The sequence below is a fragment of the Microplitis mediator genome, chromosome 6, assembly GCF_029852145.1.
Source record: "Microplitis mediator isolate UGA2020A chromosome 6, iyMicMedi2.1, whole genome shotgun sequence".
Taxonomy (NCBI): Eukaryota; Metazoa; Arthropoda; class Insecta; order Hymenoptera; family Braconidae; genus Microplitis; species Microplitis mediator.
Window position 1 is genome coordinate 23,622,083 of NC_079974.1, and position 18,045 is coordinate 23,640,127.

At 29.2% G+C, this 18,045-nt stretch overlaps 1 protein-coding gene across 5 annotated transcripts in view; it reads left to right on the forward strand.

Annotated features, from left to right (window-relative positions):
- LOC130669657 (neural cell adhesion molecule 2-like) overlaps nt 1–16,612 on the forward strand; it is a 55,209-nt gene extending 38,597 nt beyond the window's left edge. For all 5 annotated transcript variants that reach the window (XM_057472674.1, XM_057472673.1, XM_057472672.1 and 2 more), the window contains 3 exons: nt 12,496–12,651; nt 12,722–13,055; nt 14,165–16,612. In XM_057472674.1, coding sequence (XP_057328657.1) covers nt 12,496–12,651; nt 12,722–13,055; nt 14,165–14,304 — 630 coding nt within the window. In that variant the 3' untranslated portion in view covers nt 14,305–16,612. The remainder of the gene's footprint in view (nt 1–12,495; nt 12,652–12,721; nt 13,056–14,164) is intronic.
- Nucleotides 16,613–18,045: the final 1,433 nt, after the last annotated feature.

Consider the following 18,045-nt stretch of genomic DNA (forward strand, 5'->3'; position numbering starts at 1 on the left):
CAAATATGTGCGAGTGTGTGTTCGATTGTGTGCTTGTGTGCAAATGTGTGCGTGCGTGTGTGTGCAAGTGCGCGTGTGTGCCTAAATATGTATGTGCGTATGTGTGTGCATATCAGGTGATCAATAATGTAATACGCGAATTTTTACTTCGATTTTATTGAGTGGAGTTATATTTTATTAATAATATTTTCAAAATTCCGCTCCGGAGTGAATTTCACTCCGGAGGGATTATATTAATAAAAAATTATCTACTCCTCGAAGACTCCCCTGCGGAGTGAATTTCACTCCGAGGGGAGTGAATAATTAAAAATTCATTCACTCCGCATTCACTCCGGATTTAATCCGCATTCACTCCGCGAATTTTTTACAGTGTAGGAACTATTATTATAATAATAGGAATTGTTCCCATGGTTATGAAAACTTTTTTCAAAAATTATGGGCGTATATCCCATAATGCCAAGTAATTTTTACCATAACATTATGGGTTGATATTTCATAAACGCACTCGAAAAAGTTACCATAATTTTCTTTCCATGCAGTAGATTAAGGAACTTTCATTTTTGTTTTACTTAATTAGATACTCGATGAAAAAGATAGCGCACCATAAAAACAATTGATAGCACACTACATACGGGTAACGATGTCTCATACCACGAACCTACGATTGAGTGACTCGGCTGTACATTCCATGTGTACTTGAGATAGTTGTTATTTCTGATCACCACGCGATAACACCAAATGACCCACCGTAACATAAAAACCGCGCGTTTAACATTTTTTTTATTTCAAACTCCGGCAATCTTGTGCATTAAAACTTAAGCGCGTCCAATAATCTCTCCTTCCATCTCCTAAAAAATTTCTTAATCTTGTAAATAAAAAATTAAACTCAAGTGTTGTAAATTTTTTAAACTTTTCATTAAAAAAGAAATAAAATTGTTTTTTCGCAACCACAATTTCGTGGTCCAAAAAATCGCAATGAAGCAGCTCTTGCCATTTTTGGAGCTTGCTCGGCTATTCGTACATATATATATATATATATATATATATTTAATATCAAAGACTGTCGTTTTAGATGTAAATGTCGCATGAAATATGATCGCGCTCAAAGACCTTTTCAAATGTTCAAATGCTTTAGATATATATGAGAACTTTTAAAGAGTGACAAGTAGTCAAAAAAAATCTTCAGTACTCAGAAAATATTTCACGGAAATTATTAAATCAAAGGAATACTTGATAAATTTATTCCCATTAACTATCTCGTTAATGGAAATTAAATTTATCTTCATATAATAACTTAGTCATTAAATGATTAATTTACTAAGCAGTGACTAAAGTCACGAATTTATGAATAATATATGATAAGACTATAAAACTAGTGACTCAACATGACTATTATTATATTTGATTGAAAATATCAATCACGTGATGATAAAATTATTGATTACGATCCTAAAAAATTGTCTAATAGTTTTGAAATTAAATTGCATATCATTGTTGATGAATTGTATGGTGACCTCATGATTTTTCAAACTGACTATTTGGATAATGAATAAATTTATGACTAAGATGTCAAAAGTGGTGACATGGAAAATAAATTACGACCGTATTTTGAAATAAATAAGAAAATTTCACTTTAGACATCATTTTACTACTGACTGAGGCCATAAGAACAAAGCGATTGTCCGATGTACTGATAAATTGAAAATTGCATCAGTAATTAAAATGACAAGTGGACGTTGTTTATTTTATTATAATGATTTATTGCAATATAACAAAGTAGTTTTGTAGTTAAGAAGACTTATTTTCTACGAAACGTATTCAATGCAGCAGATTAAGGTATCGATTAACGCAAAATTTATTCCTAAATTGGTGACAGTAATCTCAAAATGATCAGACCTGTAACTGCAATTGTTTGTTTGTTTGTAATTATTTCATTGGTAGCCATAACATTATACTTCACTATTCGTCAGCCGAGTGATAATGCAATCAATAAAGTCGTCGATGATCCAAAAGAAGAAAAATTCAAAAATAACGTAAAATCAGCATCATCATTACTTCGCCATCTTCGGAGTGTAGAGTATTGTCAACCCATCGTTGAAGAAGCAAATGATCATGATTTTATCAATAAATTATTTAGACATCTTAAGGTTGTGAATTTACGAGATGATACATCAGTAGAAAATTTAACTAGTTTCGCTTGCAGTATATCACATCACTATGCAAATACAAATAAAAACGTAAATTATAAAGTTTGTCTTGAGAAAATAATTAATTATATTTATGATAAATTGTTTCAACATTTCAATCCACAGCACTTCGAAACTTATCATTATTTTTATGCTCAGAAATATACAAGAATTTTTATTTTATACGCGTATCAGATGGAAATAGATGGAACAGCCGGCCTCTATAAAGAAAAATATCATCCCGTTATCGTCAAATTGTTGCCGAAATTGAATTATATTGTTGATGATGAGAGAGATGGTCTTGATAATGTTTGGATTAATACAACCCGTCTGTTAACTAACTATCTCTGCGATAAAGAAGCGTATGATGAAGATGTAAAGAGTAATGAAATGACATCATTCCGTGGTTTTGTTGAGTCAATTAAAGCCAATGAATTTAGTGCTCCGGTTTTTTCAAATCTCGAAATTAAGTTTTACTTTAGATTGTATGAGATTATAGTTTCGAGCTTAGAATGAAAAAATCATTTATTATTTTTATGATTAAACGTTAAATAATCGATCATTATTTCAGACAAATTAAAAAACCATGATAGCGATACGACATATTCAGATGTCGAGTATAAATTTTATCTTAAATTGTATGAAGCTATAATTGACAGTTTATAATGAATAAAGTGTTTATTATTTAAATGATTAAACAAAAAAAAAAAAAAATTATACGGAAATAAATTTATGGTAATAATTTTTTTTTTTTTCAAATACCGATTGTAGGAATGACACTCACACAATTTATGAAAATAATTTGTATGTCATTAGGGTAATCGTTCCTATAGATTAAACTGTTAACGTGACCATATATTATACACTGTAAAAAGAGCGGTGTTAAAAATGGACTCGTTTTAACTCCGCCCGGTGTAAAAATGAAATTACACCGGTTTAGGAGGAGTAATACACCGGTGTTAAAAATACCGGTGTTAAAGCGGGGTAACCGGTGTAAAAGCGGAGTAAAACCGCTGTAAAAGCGGAGTAAAACGGGTGTAAAAGCGGAGTAAACCCGGTGTAAAAGTGGAGTAATGTCGGTGTAAAAGCGGGGTAAATTGCGTCCGCTTGGAGCATTAACTTTAAAGATTATAAAACTCAAAAAATGTCATTTCTTTATGAAAATTAATAAAAAATATCATTAATTAACAAGTATAGTGATCGAGTAAGTAAAAATATTCACAAAGTAAAATATTTTAACACCGGTCTAGAATATTTACACCGGTGGCGGCGTTATTTTAACACCGGTACAGAATATTTACACCGGTGGTGGCGTTATTTTAACACCGCTTTCGGGGGTAAATTTAACACCGATAATTTTAACACCTACACCGCTTGGACTTTCCCCGGTGATTTTTTACAGTGTAGTAATGATTTCCATAATGTATCATATATAAATCATTACCATGATATTTTGATGATCGTTACCATAATATTTAGAAAATCTTCATATTATGAAAATCATTATCATAAAATCATGGCAATGACTCTTATACGTTACGGAAAACATTTCCATGAATATGGTAATTATTACCATAATCCAATTCCCATACGACATAAGAACTATTATCATAATAATGAGGATTGTTTCCATAGTTATGTAAACTTTTCCCAAAAATTCCGAGCGGATATCCCATATTATACAATATTGTTGACAAATCGTAAGGTGACCTTATAAGTTTGCTTACTAACTGGATACTAAATAAAATAATTCTAATTTACACATCATTGTACTACTAACTGATGACATAATCACAAAGCGTCTTTGCAACGTACTGATAAATCGAAAATCGCATCAGTAATTAAAATGACAAATAGAATTTATACATTTTATTATAATAATTTATTACAAGGTAACAAAGTAGTTACGTAGTTAAGAAGACTTACTTTATATGAGAAGTATTCAATCCAACAGATAAAGGTATCGATTAACGCAAAGTTTATTCCTAAATTGGTGATAGTAATCTCAAAATGATCAATTGTAATCAGCCGAGTGATATTGCAGATAATGAAATTATAAGGGAAGAAGAAGGGGGTAATAGTGATCCCAACCAAAACAATCCACGGTCAGAAGAACCAGAAAAATGTAAATCTGACGAGAATCCAAGTGATGGAAATCCTAATGACGATCAAATCATTGACACCGGACTCAATGAAGTGGTCGATGACGAAAAAGTAGAAATATTAAAAAATAACGTAAAATCAGCAACATCATTACTTGGCCATCTTCGGAGTGTAGAGGATTGTCAATCTATTGTTGATCAGGCAAATGATGATGATTTTATTGACAAATTAACTAGACGTCTTCATATTTCGTGTATGGAAAATGTCAAATCGATAGCAGACTTAACTAAATTAGCTTGTAGTTTATTACATCTCCATGCGAATTTCAATGAAAACGTAAACTACAAAATTTGTGTTGATAAAATATTCAACTTCATATATGATAGCCTGTTTCAAAATTTTGATCCACCGTGCTATGAAAGTATGCTTTATTATTATACTCAGTACTTAGCAAGAGCTCTTGTATTATACCCGTATCATATGGGAGAAGATGGAGCAGTCAACATCTATAAAGAAAAATGTCATCCTGTTATTGTAAAACTGGTGCCAAAATTGAATCACATTGTTGATCGACAGTTCGATGATATTAATGTTCTTTGGATTAATATACCACGTCTGTTAACTAATTATCTCTACGATAAAGACCAGTATGACAAAGATGTAGTAAGCGATGAAATGACAAAATTCCGTAATATAGTTGAGTTAGATAAATTAAAGGATCATTCTACAGTAGTGTATTCAATTATGAAGTATAAATTTTACATAAGATTGTATGAAATTATAATTTCAAATTTACAATAAATTAATTATTTATTATTTTGTCCATTTTTGGAGCTACCTCGGCTATTTGAACATACATATTAGACTGGGCCAAAAAAATCGACCATTTTTTTTTTTCAACGATACTGTGAAAATATTATTTGGGATGACAAAAAAAAATTATTGTGAAAATTTGAGCCCTTAATATTGAAACTAAGAGGTGTATCATCGCAATTTTTGATTTTTTCTGAATGAGCGGGTTTTTGTCTCATAACTCTCAAATCATCGAGATAATCGCAATCGACTTAGATACATTTTTTGAAGGAAATTTAATGCTCTACAAAAAAGGTCTGATTGAAATTTTTCGTCAGATGAACAGTTTTCTTATAATCATGCTTTGAACATTGGTATGATTTTAAAATTTAATTGTTCAACTTTGGAATTTTGTAATATATGTAAAAATAAGTTTCCGAAAAAAGCCAATCAATAATCTTGAAGGAAATTGAATGTTCTACGAAAAAGGTCTCTTAACAATTTTCGCTAAATTCACTCCTTCAAAAGTTATTCATGATTATTAAAGTCGTTTTACTTAACTTCAACCTTGAACAACTTTTGAAGGAGTGAATTTAGCGAAAATTGTTAAGAGACCTTTTTTGTAGAGCATTCAATTTCCTTCAAGAATATTGATCGGCTTTTTCCGGAAACTTATTTTTACATATATTACAAAATTCCAAAGTTGAACAATCAAATTTTAAAATCATACCAATGTTCAAATCATGATTATAAGAAAACTGTTCAACTGACGAAAAATTTCAATCAAACCTTTTTTGTAGAGTATCAAATTTTCTTCAAAAAATGTATCCAAGTCGATTTCGATTATCTCGATGATTTGAAAGTTATGAGACAAAAACCCGCTCATTAAAAAAAAATCAAAAATTGCGATGATACACCTCTTAATTTCAATATTAAGGCCTCAAATTTTCACAATAATTTTTTTTTGCCATCCCAAATAATATTTTCACAGTATCGTTGAAAAAAAAAAATAGTCGATTTTTTTGGCCCAGTCTAATACATATATATATATATATTTAATATCAGAGACTGTCGTTTTAAATATAAACGTCGTATTTAGTATGATCGCGCTCAAAGACTTTTTCAAATGTTCAAATACTCTAAATATATATGAGTACTTTATAAAGCGGCAAGTAGTCAAAAAAAAACCTGCAGTGGCCGGAAAAATAGTTAACTGAAATTAATAAATCAAAGGAACACTTGATAAATTTATTCCCATTAACCATCTCGTTAATAAAAATAAAATTTATCGAAATAAATAATTAATGAAGTTTTTAATAAAATAAATTAATCAATTTTGTTTATCGTGGCGTGTTGGACTAACAGTAAATGTGACTATTTATAAAGCGACACAATATATCATTAATAACAAATGTATCATACTACTGTAACATATATATATGAATGTTTATAGCTTAGACTAAGCTCTAATAATTCACAGCAATCGACTTTTATCACAAGTGCACGCGACGGTCTGACACAAGGACAGTCGCAATAACCATTGTGGGTATGGTTTAGACTATTATTATCACTACAATAATTAATACTAAAGCTTGTAGTCTATTGTGAGTATTAACTTGACCGATTTAGTTCATCTATAGACTGCAATATTATTTATGATGAAAACAATAATAGAAAAAATTCATTGATTGATTAATACATTTAATTTTTAAAATCTTTATCAATGGCGAGGTATTACAGGACCGTAGTTAATAAGTCTTGGAGCTATTTCCGTAATACGGTATTGGAATAGCGGGATAATCCTCGGGGTGGGTAATCCACGTATTCTTGGAAATAGCTGATTTTAGTTCCGCTGCAACGGGCAAACCTCAGGAACAAACTTACTGTAAGTTACAATTCTGAGCCAGTGCTTACATTCTTGGCAAGGACAACTTGATAAACTCGCTCTCTCTCTCTCTTTTCTTGAGCTTACGTTTATGGAATCGGATAAACTTTTGCTTAGAATCGCACGTGACAGAGTTGGATCGTATCATTTTGTAATTAACGCTTGTAATTAGGATTATTTAAGAATTCATTTATTAATCGATAGATTTACTTATAGATGATAATTGACAGCTACTAATTTCCTTGATGAATTTTTTATAAATTATAATTTTTTTAATGAAATGGAATTTTAATTTTCGATCACTTAAATGTCAATTTAAAATTTATTGGGATCAATGTTCTGAAAAATGAGCGAGAAAAGCCAAAATTAGGCCAAAAAAATTTTTTATAGGGGAGACCGGGGCAAGACGGCCCACCTAAGCCAGTTATTATTATTTGTGGCTTTTAACCATCAAGTCGATTTACTCTTGTCTAACTTGAACTCAATTTACCAAAATTTTGGTGAAGCTCCTGAAAAAAATTTTTTTTTTTGGGGCAAGACGGCCCCCTCCGAAAAAAAATGAAAAAAAAAATTTTTTTTTTTTAATTGTAAAAAAATTTCCCGCGTAACAAATGTTTATATTTTTCTCTTTAACAACTGAATTTACTTTAATATTACTCGAAATAACCTTTTTTGATATAACACGAGTCATTTTTTCACTTCTGTAGAAAATTGATTATTGGTTTTTTTAACTTTTTCAAATGCTCTATTTTAATCCAAATCCATATAATTAACCAAAAAATGATATTTCTATTAAATTAATCATGACTAGGTTATAATACTATGAAATACATTTTCTTTTAGAATTTTTGAGTGGTTCATTTTGCCCCAAGTTTCACGTATCGGGCTAAAAATGAGTAAATAATCTAAATTTGTGATAATCAAAAGAAAACAAAAAAAAAAAATTTTTGGTTAATTTTTGAGGTGGGCCTTCTTGCCCCAGGTGGGCCGTCTTGCCCCGGTCTCCCCTAAATTGAAATTACGAGAGGCAGAATTGGCCCTAAAATTTGAATAAAAAATCAGCCTTACAAATTATTATTTTAATTGAATTCAAAATTTCAAAGCTTTAATTAGAAAATGAATTTCAAAAGTTTTAAGAAATTTTTTTTTTATTAACTACTTTTGACGCCTTCTTGTCCTATTTCCGAGCTATAACTTTGAAAAAAGAAATACTAAGGAAATTTAGTTCCTCTAATTTAAAAGTGCCAAGACAATTTTATAATTACAGCAATTTACAATATCTAACACGTTTATTAATTAAACTTTAACAAAAAATGAAGAATCCCTTCATTTACTTTCTATTAAAAAGTTTAATTAAAAATACATAATACACGCGACTATAATAACTTTTTTTTTTCGCGCTGTTCTTCAAGGAAATTTTAACTTCCGCCTTTGTATTTTTATTCACGACGCTAATAGCCATTAGCATCACCGATGTGATTAAACAATTAATCCAATTCCCGCATGAAAATAACATATATTTTGATTATATATAAAAAAATATACCGTAAATATATAATTTTATAAAACGGCAAAAATGTATGTATAATAAAATATAATATTTATATAAATTCAAAGTTATACTGTGATTTATAATTTACATTATAAAAAAATATAGGGGAGGGTGGGGCAGAGCGGCCCCCCTGAAATTTCGACCAAAAAAAAAATTTTTTTTTTTTTCGACTACTTACTATAAATCCGATATGTTTGCGCATTTTTACCCCTACGCATGACATTTGGGGCAAAATGGACAAGCCCAAAATTTTGAAAAAGTGATTTTTTCGTATTTTTATCGTCAAATTAAAAAAAAATTATTATAATTTCACATTTCTAGCCCTACGCATAACACCTGGGGCAAAATGGACCAGCCGAAACTTCCGAAAAAATTATTTTTTCATATTTTTCGGCCGTTTCTCTATGTAAGAGGCAAATTTAGTCACTAAAAATTTATAAAAATTAAATTTTTTTTTTTTAGTTGATAATTTTTTGAAATAAAGTAAAATTATAGAATTTATTTTTTTTTTTATTAAATAACAATAAGTAATTAAGGTAATCGAGAGTGAACGATTTTTTACGCTTTAAAAAATTTTTTTCGAGTAATATAAAACCAAAAATAGTTGTCAAGAGTAAGAAATACATTCTTAATGATGAAAACAATTTAAAAAAAAAAAAAACGAAAAAAAAAATTTTCTTTATCACTTTTTTAAGGGGGGCCGCTCTGCCCCACAAAAAAAAAAAAAAATTTTTCAGAATTTTGGCAAAATGTCCATAAATTTGTTCGAAATAGGACAAAAGTAAAGTGATCATATGGTTGAAAGCCACAAAAAATAATAATTGGCTTAGGGGGGCCGCTCTGCCCCACCCTCCCCTATACATATTTTCATAATATGTAATATAATTATAAAATATAATTTTTAACTTATAAAATTCATTATAAATTTACATATATTGGAATGATATATAATAGAATATATTTTTTTATATATTAAATATTATATTGTTAAATATATTTTTTTATATAATTGACGTTGGAAAATCTCAAGATATTGAATTGTATATTGTATTATATAATACATTATATATCTAAAAATATAAAATAAAATATGAAAAATAAAGACTTTCAGTTTGACGATGATTGTGAGTATCAATGAGAATATATTTTATTCGAGTAAATTAAGTATGTAGATCGAACTTGAAAGGAAGTTTGTAGAGAGAGTCGTTATGACTATAAATTTTCATTTATATGATTAATTTTTAATATAAAAAAATAATTACTCAAAATAAAATAAGTTTTAGAGGATACCGAAAGAGCATTCATGGAACTGAAAATTTTTCGAAGCACAAAAGTGTCATGTATATTTTTTAATACACTGAGAGAAAAGTGCTTAGTAACCTGAACTATTCAGCGACAGATATAAAAATATAGTCTCCCTAACCAATTTTCATTGTTACTGGAACTATATACTAGTGTGAATCAGCACGAAAAACTAGTTACATTAACTAAACTTAAGAAACTATTTTTGCCTCATTATGGTCACTACAAAACTTTAATCTTTTTAAATCAAGGCTTAGTAGTGAACACAATATTACCTTTATCATTGGGTCGATTAACATAATATAGATACAGTAACTATGTTAGCTTAGTAACTGTATAATAGTTGGTAGAAATAATTTTAATAGTTGACTCAACTAAGAGTTTAGTTATCGTCTCATAGAACTGCATTTATTTAGTTTCTTTTACTACTGACAAAAGTATCAACCGTACTATTTCATCTTAGTTGTCTAAACAATCAATTTCCAGTTAATTCAATAATTATAGACTATTTCTGCTGACTAATAATCAACTTTAAAAAAAAATTCAAAGGAGAATATAGTTATGGATATCCTTAATATTTAGTTTCCCTGGCTATAAATTCCGATCCTAATGCCAAAAGTGCGTACTGCAAAATATACGCCTTATTGGTTCTGCTGAGCCAAAGAAGCGTATCAAACATTTTTTTTGCTTATCAATTCCGAATTGTTAAAAATGTGAAGATCGATTAAAAAAGTAAAAAAAAATTTTTTTTTTATATCAAAAGGGCGTGTAAAAATTTTTTGTTGTCAATCAATTCGGAATTATTTATTAAAATGGAAATTAATCAAGATAATATATATATCTTTTCTCCCAATCAATTTTCCTTTTAGCTTAAACAACTTTTTTTTTTCTTTTTTTTTTTTTTTGGTTGAAGCATACAAAAATTCTCGCGTTAAAAAAGTTGTAGTTATTAAGAGAAAATTTATTTTCTTCAAACTAAAAAATGCAATTGTTACTAAAAACTAACACATCTTGCTACAAAAAATATTTCCTATATTGAGAAATTAAAACTCGTTAAATAAGTAAAAATTTTTCGATTTGAGCGTGAGAATATGTTGACTTGAAAAAAAATATTTCGATTCGAGATAAAAATTCAAGATAAATTTTTACTTGTTACAGAAGTTTTTATTTCTTAATATTAAATATTTTTTTGAAGCAAGATGTATTAGTTTGTTGTAGAAATCTGCACTTTTTTGTTTAAAGAAAATAAAATTTCTCTCAATGAGTATTATTTAGCGCAAGAACTTTTCATGCTCCAACCAAAACAGAATAGTTGCTTAAACTAAGGGATAAATTTCTTGGGAGAAAAGATATATATGGAGGAGAGGGAAGTCACCAGAGCAAGGCAACAGCCTTGAGAGTAGTTTGGTGCTCGCCACTAGATCGCGCACACCTTTTGTAGTGTCCCTGGTAAGAAACTTATTTCAGAAGTATTATATTCCTAGCTTGAGAACAATTCCGGCATTAGTATTTCTCTGTTATTTGACAGAGTGACTAGTATCAATTTTGATTGTAATATAGTTTGTACGAAATTACATTATGACATTAATGTTTAACATTAATGTTTCCTAAAATAATTTATGTAATAATAGAAAAACATCAAGTACATTTAATGTAATAGAAAAAAAATTTTCTGTATTTATCACATAAGGGTTGGCTATTAAAGAAAAAAGAATTCAGTAACAATAAAACAAAATTTGCACTACAGATCGCTAAATAATTTTGTTTCTTGCAATGGCTACTAAATTATGACAATGGTAACTATGAATGTTTAGTTACAATAAGTCAAATTAGTACATTCGCAGAAAGTTCGATTTTCTAGTGTGTACATCTAGACACAAATACTTATTGCTACTATCATAAATGATCTGAAGAACTCAGTGTACATTATTAACATCACAATTATCTTAATGTTTATTAGACTAAGAATAAATTGCTTACTACAACATAAATTATAGTTATGTTAACTTTAAACTGGTAGTAATAAAGACTTTCCCTAAACTAGCTATGTTCATTATTGCTATCTTAGTATATGTAACTAAAAATAGTAAGAACGACTATGTAGTCGTAGAGCACTCTACTGTGGCGTATTAGTTACTGAAACTGACTTCAATAGCTGAGTCGTCTGTGAACTACGATTCCTTAGTTCAGAAAACCGATTTTTTCTCTCAGTGTATATACAAGCTTATATACGAGCATTATATATTATATTATACTGTTAATAATATAATTTGAATTATAAAATCATAATATATATAAACCTATAAATTGATACTATATAATGACATATATTTTTTTTATATAATCTAATATTATATGGAGTTTTTATAATGATAATATATGCCAAAATATAAAATTATATATTATATTGATATACTTTTAGAATATAAAGTTTTATATTGAAAACGGCAAAAAAGTAGTTATTTTTAAATATATAATTATTTATATTCTAAATTATACTATAATATAATAAATATTATATTATCTGATATAATTTTAGAGTATAAGTTTTTTTTATGCGGGTTTGTAAAAATACATTCTTGTAGCCGCGTGCTAAAAAAAGCCGATGGAAAGTCAATAAAATAATTGAACTGAATTTATAGATAACGTGTCCTCGTTTGATATATTTGTTACAGGTGACATGGGTGAGAAGAAGAGACAGGCAATTGTTAACCGTCGGAACGGCGACACACTCAGTGGATAATCGATTTATGATAAGAGTGTCCAGTTCTGATTGGGCACTTGTTATTCGTCGCGTTACACTAGATGACGCTGGTCTTTATGAGTGTCAGGTAATCAATCAACCAATCAGTCAATCCATCAATTAATTAATTGATCAATTAATTATTAATCAATGTCCAGATTGCAACTTATCCAGTAGAACAACACTTTGTACGTCTGGCGGTAACAGAAGCGTACTCGGTGATACCCGGTGGCCCGGATCTACATGTCAAGCAAGGCTCGAGTTTGAAACTCGAGTGCCACCTGATGGCAGCCACCGAGCCGCCAAATTTCGTGTTCTGGTATCAGGAAGGACGCATGATTAATTACGACGCGGATCCTCGTGTCAGCGTTGAACTCACTCAGAATGGGTCTATTCTTAAGGTTGAAAAAATTAAAATTACACATGGCGGCAACTATACCTGCTCCCCCAGCAACGCGAAATCATCTTCTGTTAATATTCATGTTATCGAAGGTACGGTAATTTGATTTTTTTTTCCAAACTTTTTACGAAACAATTAGGGGAGACCGGGGTGCTTTGGCCCCCTGGGGTACGAAGGCCCCCCTCAGAAATTACGTAAAAAAATTTTTTTTGATTTCCGTTAAGTTATGACCCCTACAATTTTTTTATCACATTTTAAGTCAATATGTAATATGTGGGGCAAAATGAACCACTCGAAAAAAAAATTATAACAAAAAAATTATTTTTTTTTCATTTTCCGTCAAATTATGACCTCTATAATGGTTTTATTATACTTTAGGTCAATATGTGATATGTGGGGCAAAATGAACCACTCGAAAAAAAAATTATTTTTTTTTTTTCCGTCAAGTTAATTTTTTCGTCACAATTTTTTTTTTTGAGTGGTCCATTTTGCTCTACATATCACATATTAACCTAAAATATAATAAAAACATTATAAAGGTCATAACTTGACGGAAAATAAAAAAAAAAATCATTTTTTCATTACAATTCTTTTTTTCGAGTGGTCCATTTTACCCCATATATCACATATTCACCTAAAATATGATAAAAACATTGCAGTAGTCATAACTTGACGGGAAATAAAAAAAATTTTTTTTTATAATTTTTTGGAGAGGGGGCCTTCGTGCCTCAGAAAAAAAAAATTTTTTTTTTCGATTTTTTACAAAATTTCGACTGATTCTTCCAAAATAGACGGAATATAAACGAATCTGATGGTCAAAAGCCACGACAAGAAAAAACCGGCTTAAGGGGGCATTCGTACCCCAGTCTCCCCTACATGTTTGAAAATGAATACAGGGGAGAGTTTTTTCTGTTAAAAATTCGTGTCTCATTTTACCCCACTCTCCCCTAAATTAAAAATAAAAAAATCGCATTTCGAGCATAAACTCCCGAAAAATTTCTTGTAATTGAGAATCGGTTTGAAATTTATTTTTTTCTGAGCTTGTAACAAATTTTGAAAAATTTCCTTGAAAAAAAAAAATTTTGTGATCCATTAAATATTTTTAAAAAAAAAAAAAACTAAATGTCTATTTACGGTTTACCGTAATCTCATGGGTCAAAAGTTATAAATAAGCAGTAACACAGTGTGATAAATTTTTCAGAAGAAGAAAAACCAGCCGCAATGCACGGTGGCGACAGACGGAACCCCAGCCCGGCGATACTTGCAAGCAACTTTCTCGCTTCCTTGTTGGCCGCCGTCAGCTGGAGGATACCCGCCTTCTCGAGTCTCTACCCAACGTGAACAATTCACTTGCTCACAAAACTTTAATCCGTGTGCATGCGTGCCGAGTGTTATTGTTGCAAACTTTGTGGTTTAAACTTAAAGTTATTGTGTCCTACGATACGATACTTTATTTACAGTGACTCCTTTCCATATATATATAACATATATTTATTACTAAAGTCGCTGCCACTGAAAACTTATTAATTTTCCGTGCTAATTTATTACGTAAGATTGCTATCTGCTTATCGTTCAAATTTAATGACCTGCACAGAAAAAAAAGATTTCCTGGCGCAAGAAAAAATTTTCATTACGAAAAAACAAAATTTTCTTGCACAGAAAAAAAGAATTTTTTGGCGTAAAAAATTTTCACTTGACCCAAGAAATTTTTTGTATTATAAAGTGAAAACAAAACTTTTCTTGGGGTAAGAAAAAATTTTCTCGGAACAAGAAAAAAATTTTTTAGGCGAGAAAAAAATTTCTTGAGCCAAGAAAAATTTTTGTCTTCAATTCATAATACAAAATATTTCTTGCGCCGAGAAATTTTTTTTTTCTGTGTGGGACTAGAAGAACTTTCTTGGCTCAAGAAAATTTTTTCTCGCCCCAAGTAAATTTTCGTGGGAATAAAAATTTATTGCGCCAAGAAATTATTTCTTTCCTGTGTAGGAAACGTGTGATTATAATTAATTAATTAATTAATAATAATACTAATTGTTTAATGTATAAATTAATGAGATCGGATGATTGAATAAATAAAGTGAGTGCTCAATGAGTGTAATGGGATATATTTGTCTTGTGTAAATTAAAAGTATCCTCGATGAAGGGAAGCCTTCCAATAAAATAACAGACTTGTAATCCGAGTCGCTATTAAATTTTGTAACCAAGACAACACTGAGCTATTGTTTATCCTCGAGGTCTTTTGTACTTGTATATATTTTTTTAAATCTACTTAATATTATCAACAGTAATTATTAATTAGTAATTACTAATTAGTCTTCGTTGTAATTAAATAATTATAACTTTTATTTACACAGTAAAAAATATTGTGTTAAAATCAACACAATTTGTGTGTTAGAAACGGTCCACACAATATTTGTGTTATTTTTCAACACAGACTATTTGTGTTAAATTTCAACACAAAATTTGTGTTAAAATTTCAACACAAAATTCGAGTAACATAAGAAGTAACTTCAACACTTTTTAAATGTTAATGGTGACACAAAAAAAATGTTAACTTTTATATTTGTACCATGGATTATTTTTAGGTTATCAAAAGTGTCAACAATTATTATTTAACATTGAACTATTATGTGATAGTAAACATGATCCTAAAGTTAGCAGACAGTCAACAATTTTTGAATTTTTTAATCAACAAATCAATTACGAAAAAAAAATAAAAATATGCGCATGTAGAAAAATAAAAAAGCTACAGATGCAATTTTTTAAATATTTTTTTTTTTTAAACTATACGAATCATGAACTTTGTCAACTTTATTTTTTCATGTCCAATTGAAAATAAATAAAATCAATGTCCCAAAAATAATCTAACTAAGCAAAATGATGCTTAATGGCGCTTCTCGCGTGAATAGAAGGAAGACATTTTTTTTAACACAATTCAACTGTCGTTTCAACACTTTTTTTGTGTTGATTTTAAAGTAACACTTAATAAATGTTGATAATATCGATTTTTGTACTAGGTAACACTTTTAAAGTGTTGAATAGGAGATCGATTGAAAATTTTAAAGTAACACAAAGAATTGTGTTGATTTGACACAAAATAATCAACACAAAAAATTTAACACGGACCGTTTTTAACACAGATACACAATATTTTTTACTGTGTATTTTATTGGATTGTGGAAGGACTTCTCTTCGTACGATTTAAATATTTCACGTTAATGTTATTTGAATTTAAATATATATTTAATAATAATGTTACTTATACTTTTGATTTATTATTTATGTAAATAATATCAAAGGATTTGTTTTTATTTCGTTTGACAGAGAGAAGGCCGGCTTTTGAATTTCTTTTTTTTTATGTGCTTGTAGAAAATTAAATGCTGAATATGTATGAATGGGATGTGATTAAATGTATGTCGAAGTAGAGGAAATTGATAAAAAATTTTAATTATGAAAATCGTAATTTTAAAATATTGTACCAACGGTTTTGACTTCAAAAGCCACCGGTCCTTCGATAATATAAATATATATATATATCTATAAATTATATTATAAATTATAAATTAATTTATATGGTTGATGACAATTAGATTTTAATTAACAATTAATGTAAATATTAATATATAAGAAAATTAAAAAAAAAGTCTAATAAATATTTCATTGTGATTTAATTTATTTATTTTTATTTAATAAATTTAATAAATTTTTTTTCAGCTGATAAATATTAATAATAAAAAAAAATATTAAAAGTAAAACATCAGAGGTGTGTGCGAATAATTTAAACTTACACAGAAAAAAAGGATTTCTTGCCTCATGAAAATCTTTTCTTGTCCCAACGTATGAATTATTTGTCAATTTTCGAGTTTCGAGAAAATCTGAATTATTAATAAATTATTCAATTAAATTTTTGTACACCTAATTTTGAATTAAAAAATCGGTCTATCGGTTAACCCTGCGGGCCAGCCCCAAAACTTCCCGCTGTTTTCGAGCTCGTTGAGCTCGAAAATATTATTGTAAATACATTTTCGAGCTCGATAATACTTTTGTATGCCATTGTCTTAAAAAAAACCATTTTTTAACATTTCTTTCTCCCACGATATCTCGCGAACGAATTAACCGATTTTGATGATTGAGGCGGCAATCGACGCGTTTTATCAAGTTCTAAAGCTGATCAAATTTTGAAATTGATTTATTGAGTCGTTTTTGAGAAATTTCAAAAAAACCAAAAAAAAATTTTTTTGAATTCTTTCGTCAACGGTTTCTTTTGAACGAATAAACCGATTTTGATGGTTGAGGTGACATTCGACGCGGCTTATAAAGTTTTAGAGCTGATTAGATTTTGGAATCAACCCATCGAGCAAAATAAAAACTATCCAAATAAAACATTTTTGAAAAAATTTTATTTTTGAAATATCTCCGAACGCACCCTACCGATTAAGCTCAAATTTTTACAGCTTCAAGATATTAACAAGCCGCGTCGAATGACACCTCAAAGATCAAAATCGGTTCATCCGTTCAAGAGTTATGAATATTTACATACGTACGTACACACTTACGTACACACATACATACACTCGGACATCATCTTGAAATTAGTCAGAATAGCTTCCTAGAACCTCAAAACGTCAAAATCTGATCGAAATTCGGTTTTTGCAAATCGGACCGAAACCAATAACTTCCCGAATTTTTGAAAATTTTCAATTTTCTTAGCGGGAAGTTAAAAATTTTATGTCCTAATTTTGAAGCGAATATTCGAATTTCCATCGATTAATAAAAAAATTTACGAATAACTAAAAAAAAGTCAAGTGGTTCGGAAACGTTGAATACTTCGAGTCCTTGAATAAACATTTTTTTTTTTGCATTAGAGTTTGGACTATTAATAGAGTAATGTACAATTAACTAAATAAATTTAAAATAATGTTGAGAGCTATATATTAAGGGCTCCTTTGTACTGGTAGTTAATGGCAGCAGTACCAGCTAGTATAAAGGCACGAATGACGACTCACTTTTTTTCCTCATTTTACAAACCAACGCTTTGAATAAGAGTATAAGTACAACTTTACCGGTGATAAAACTACATTC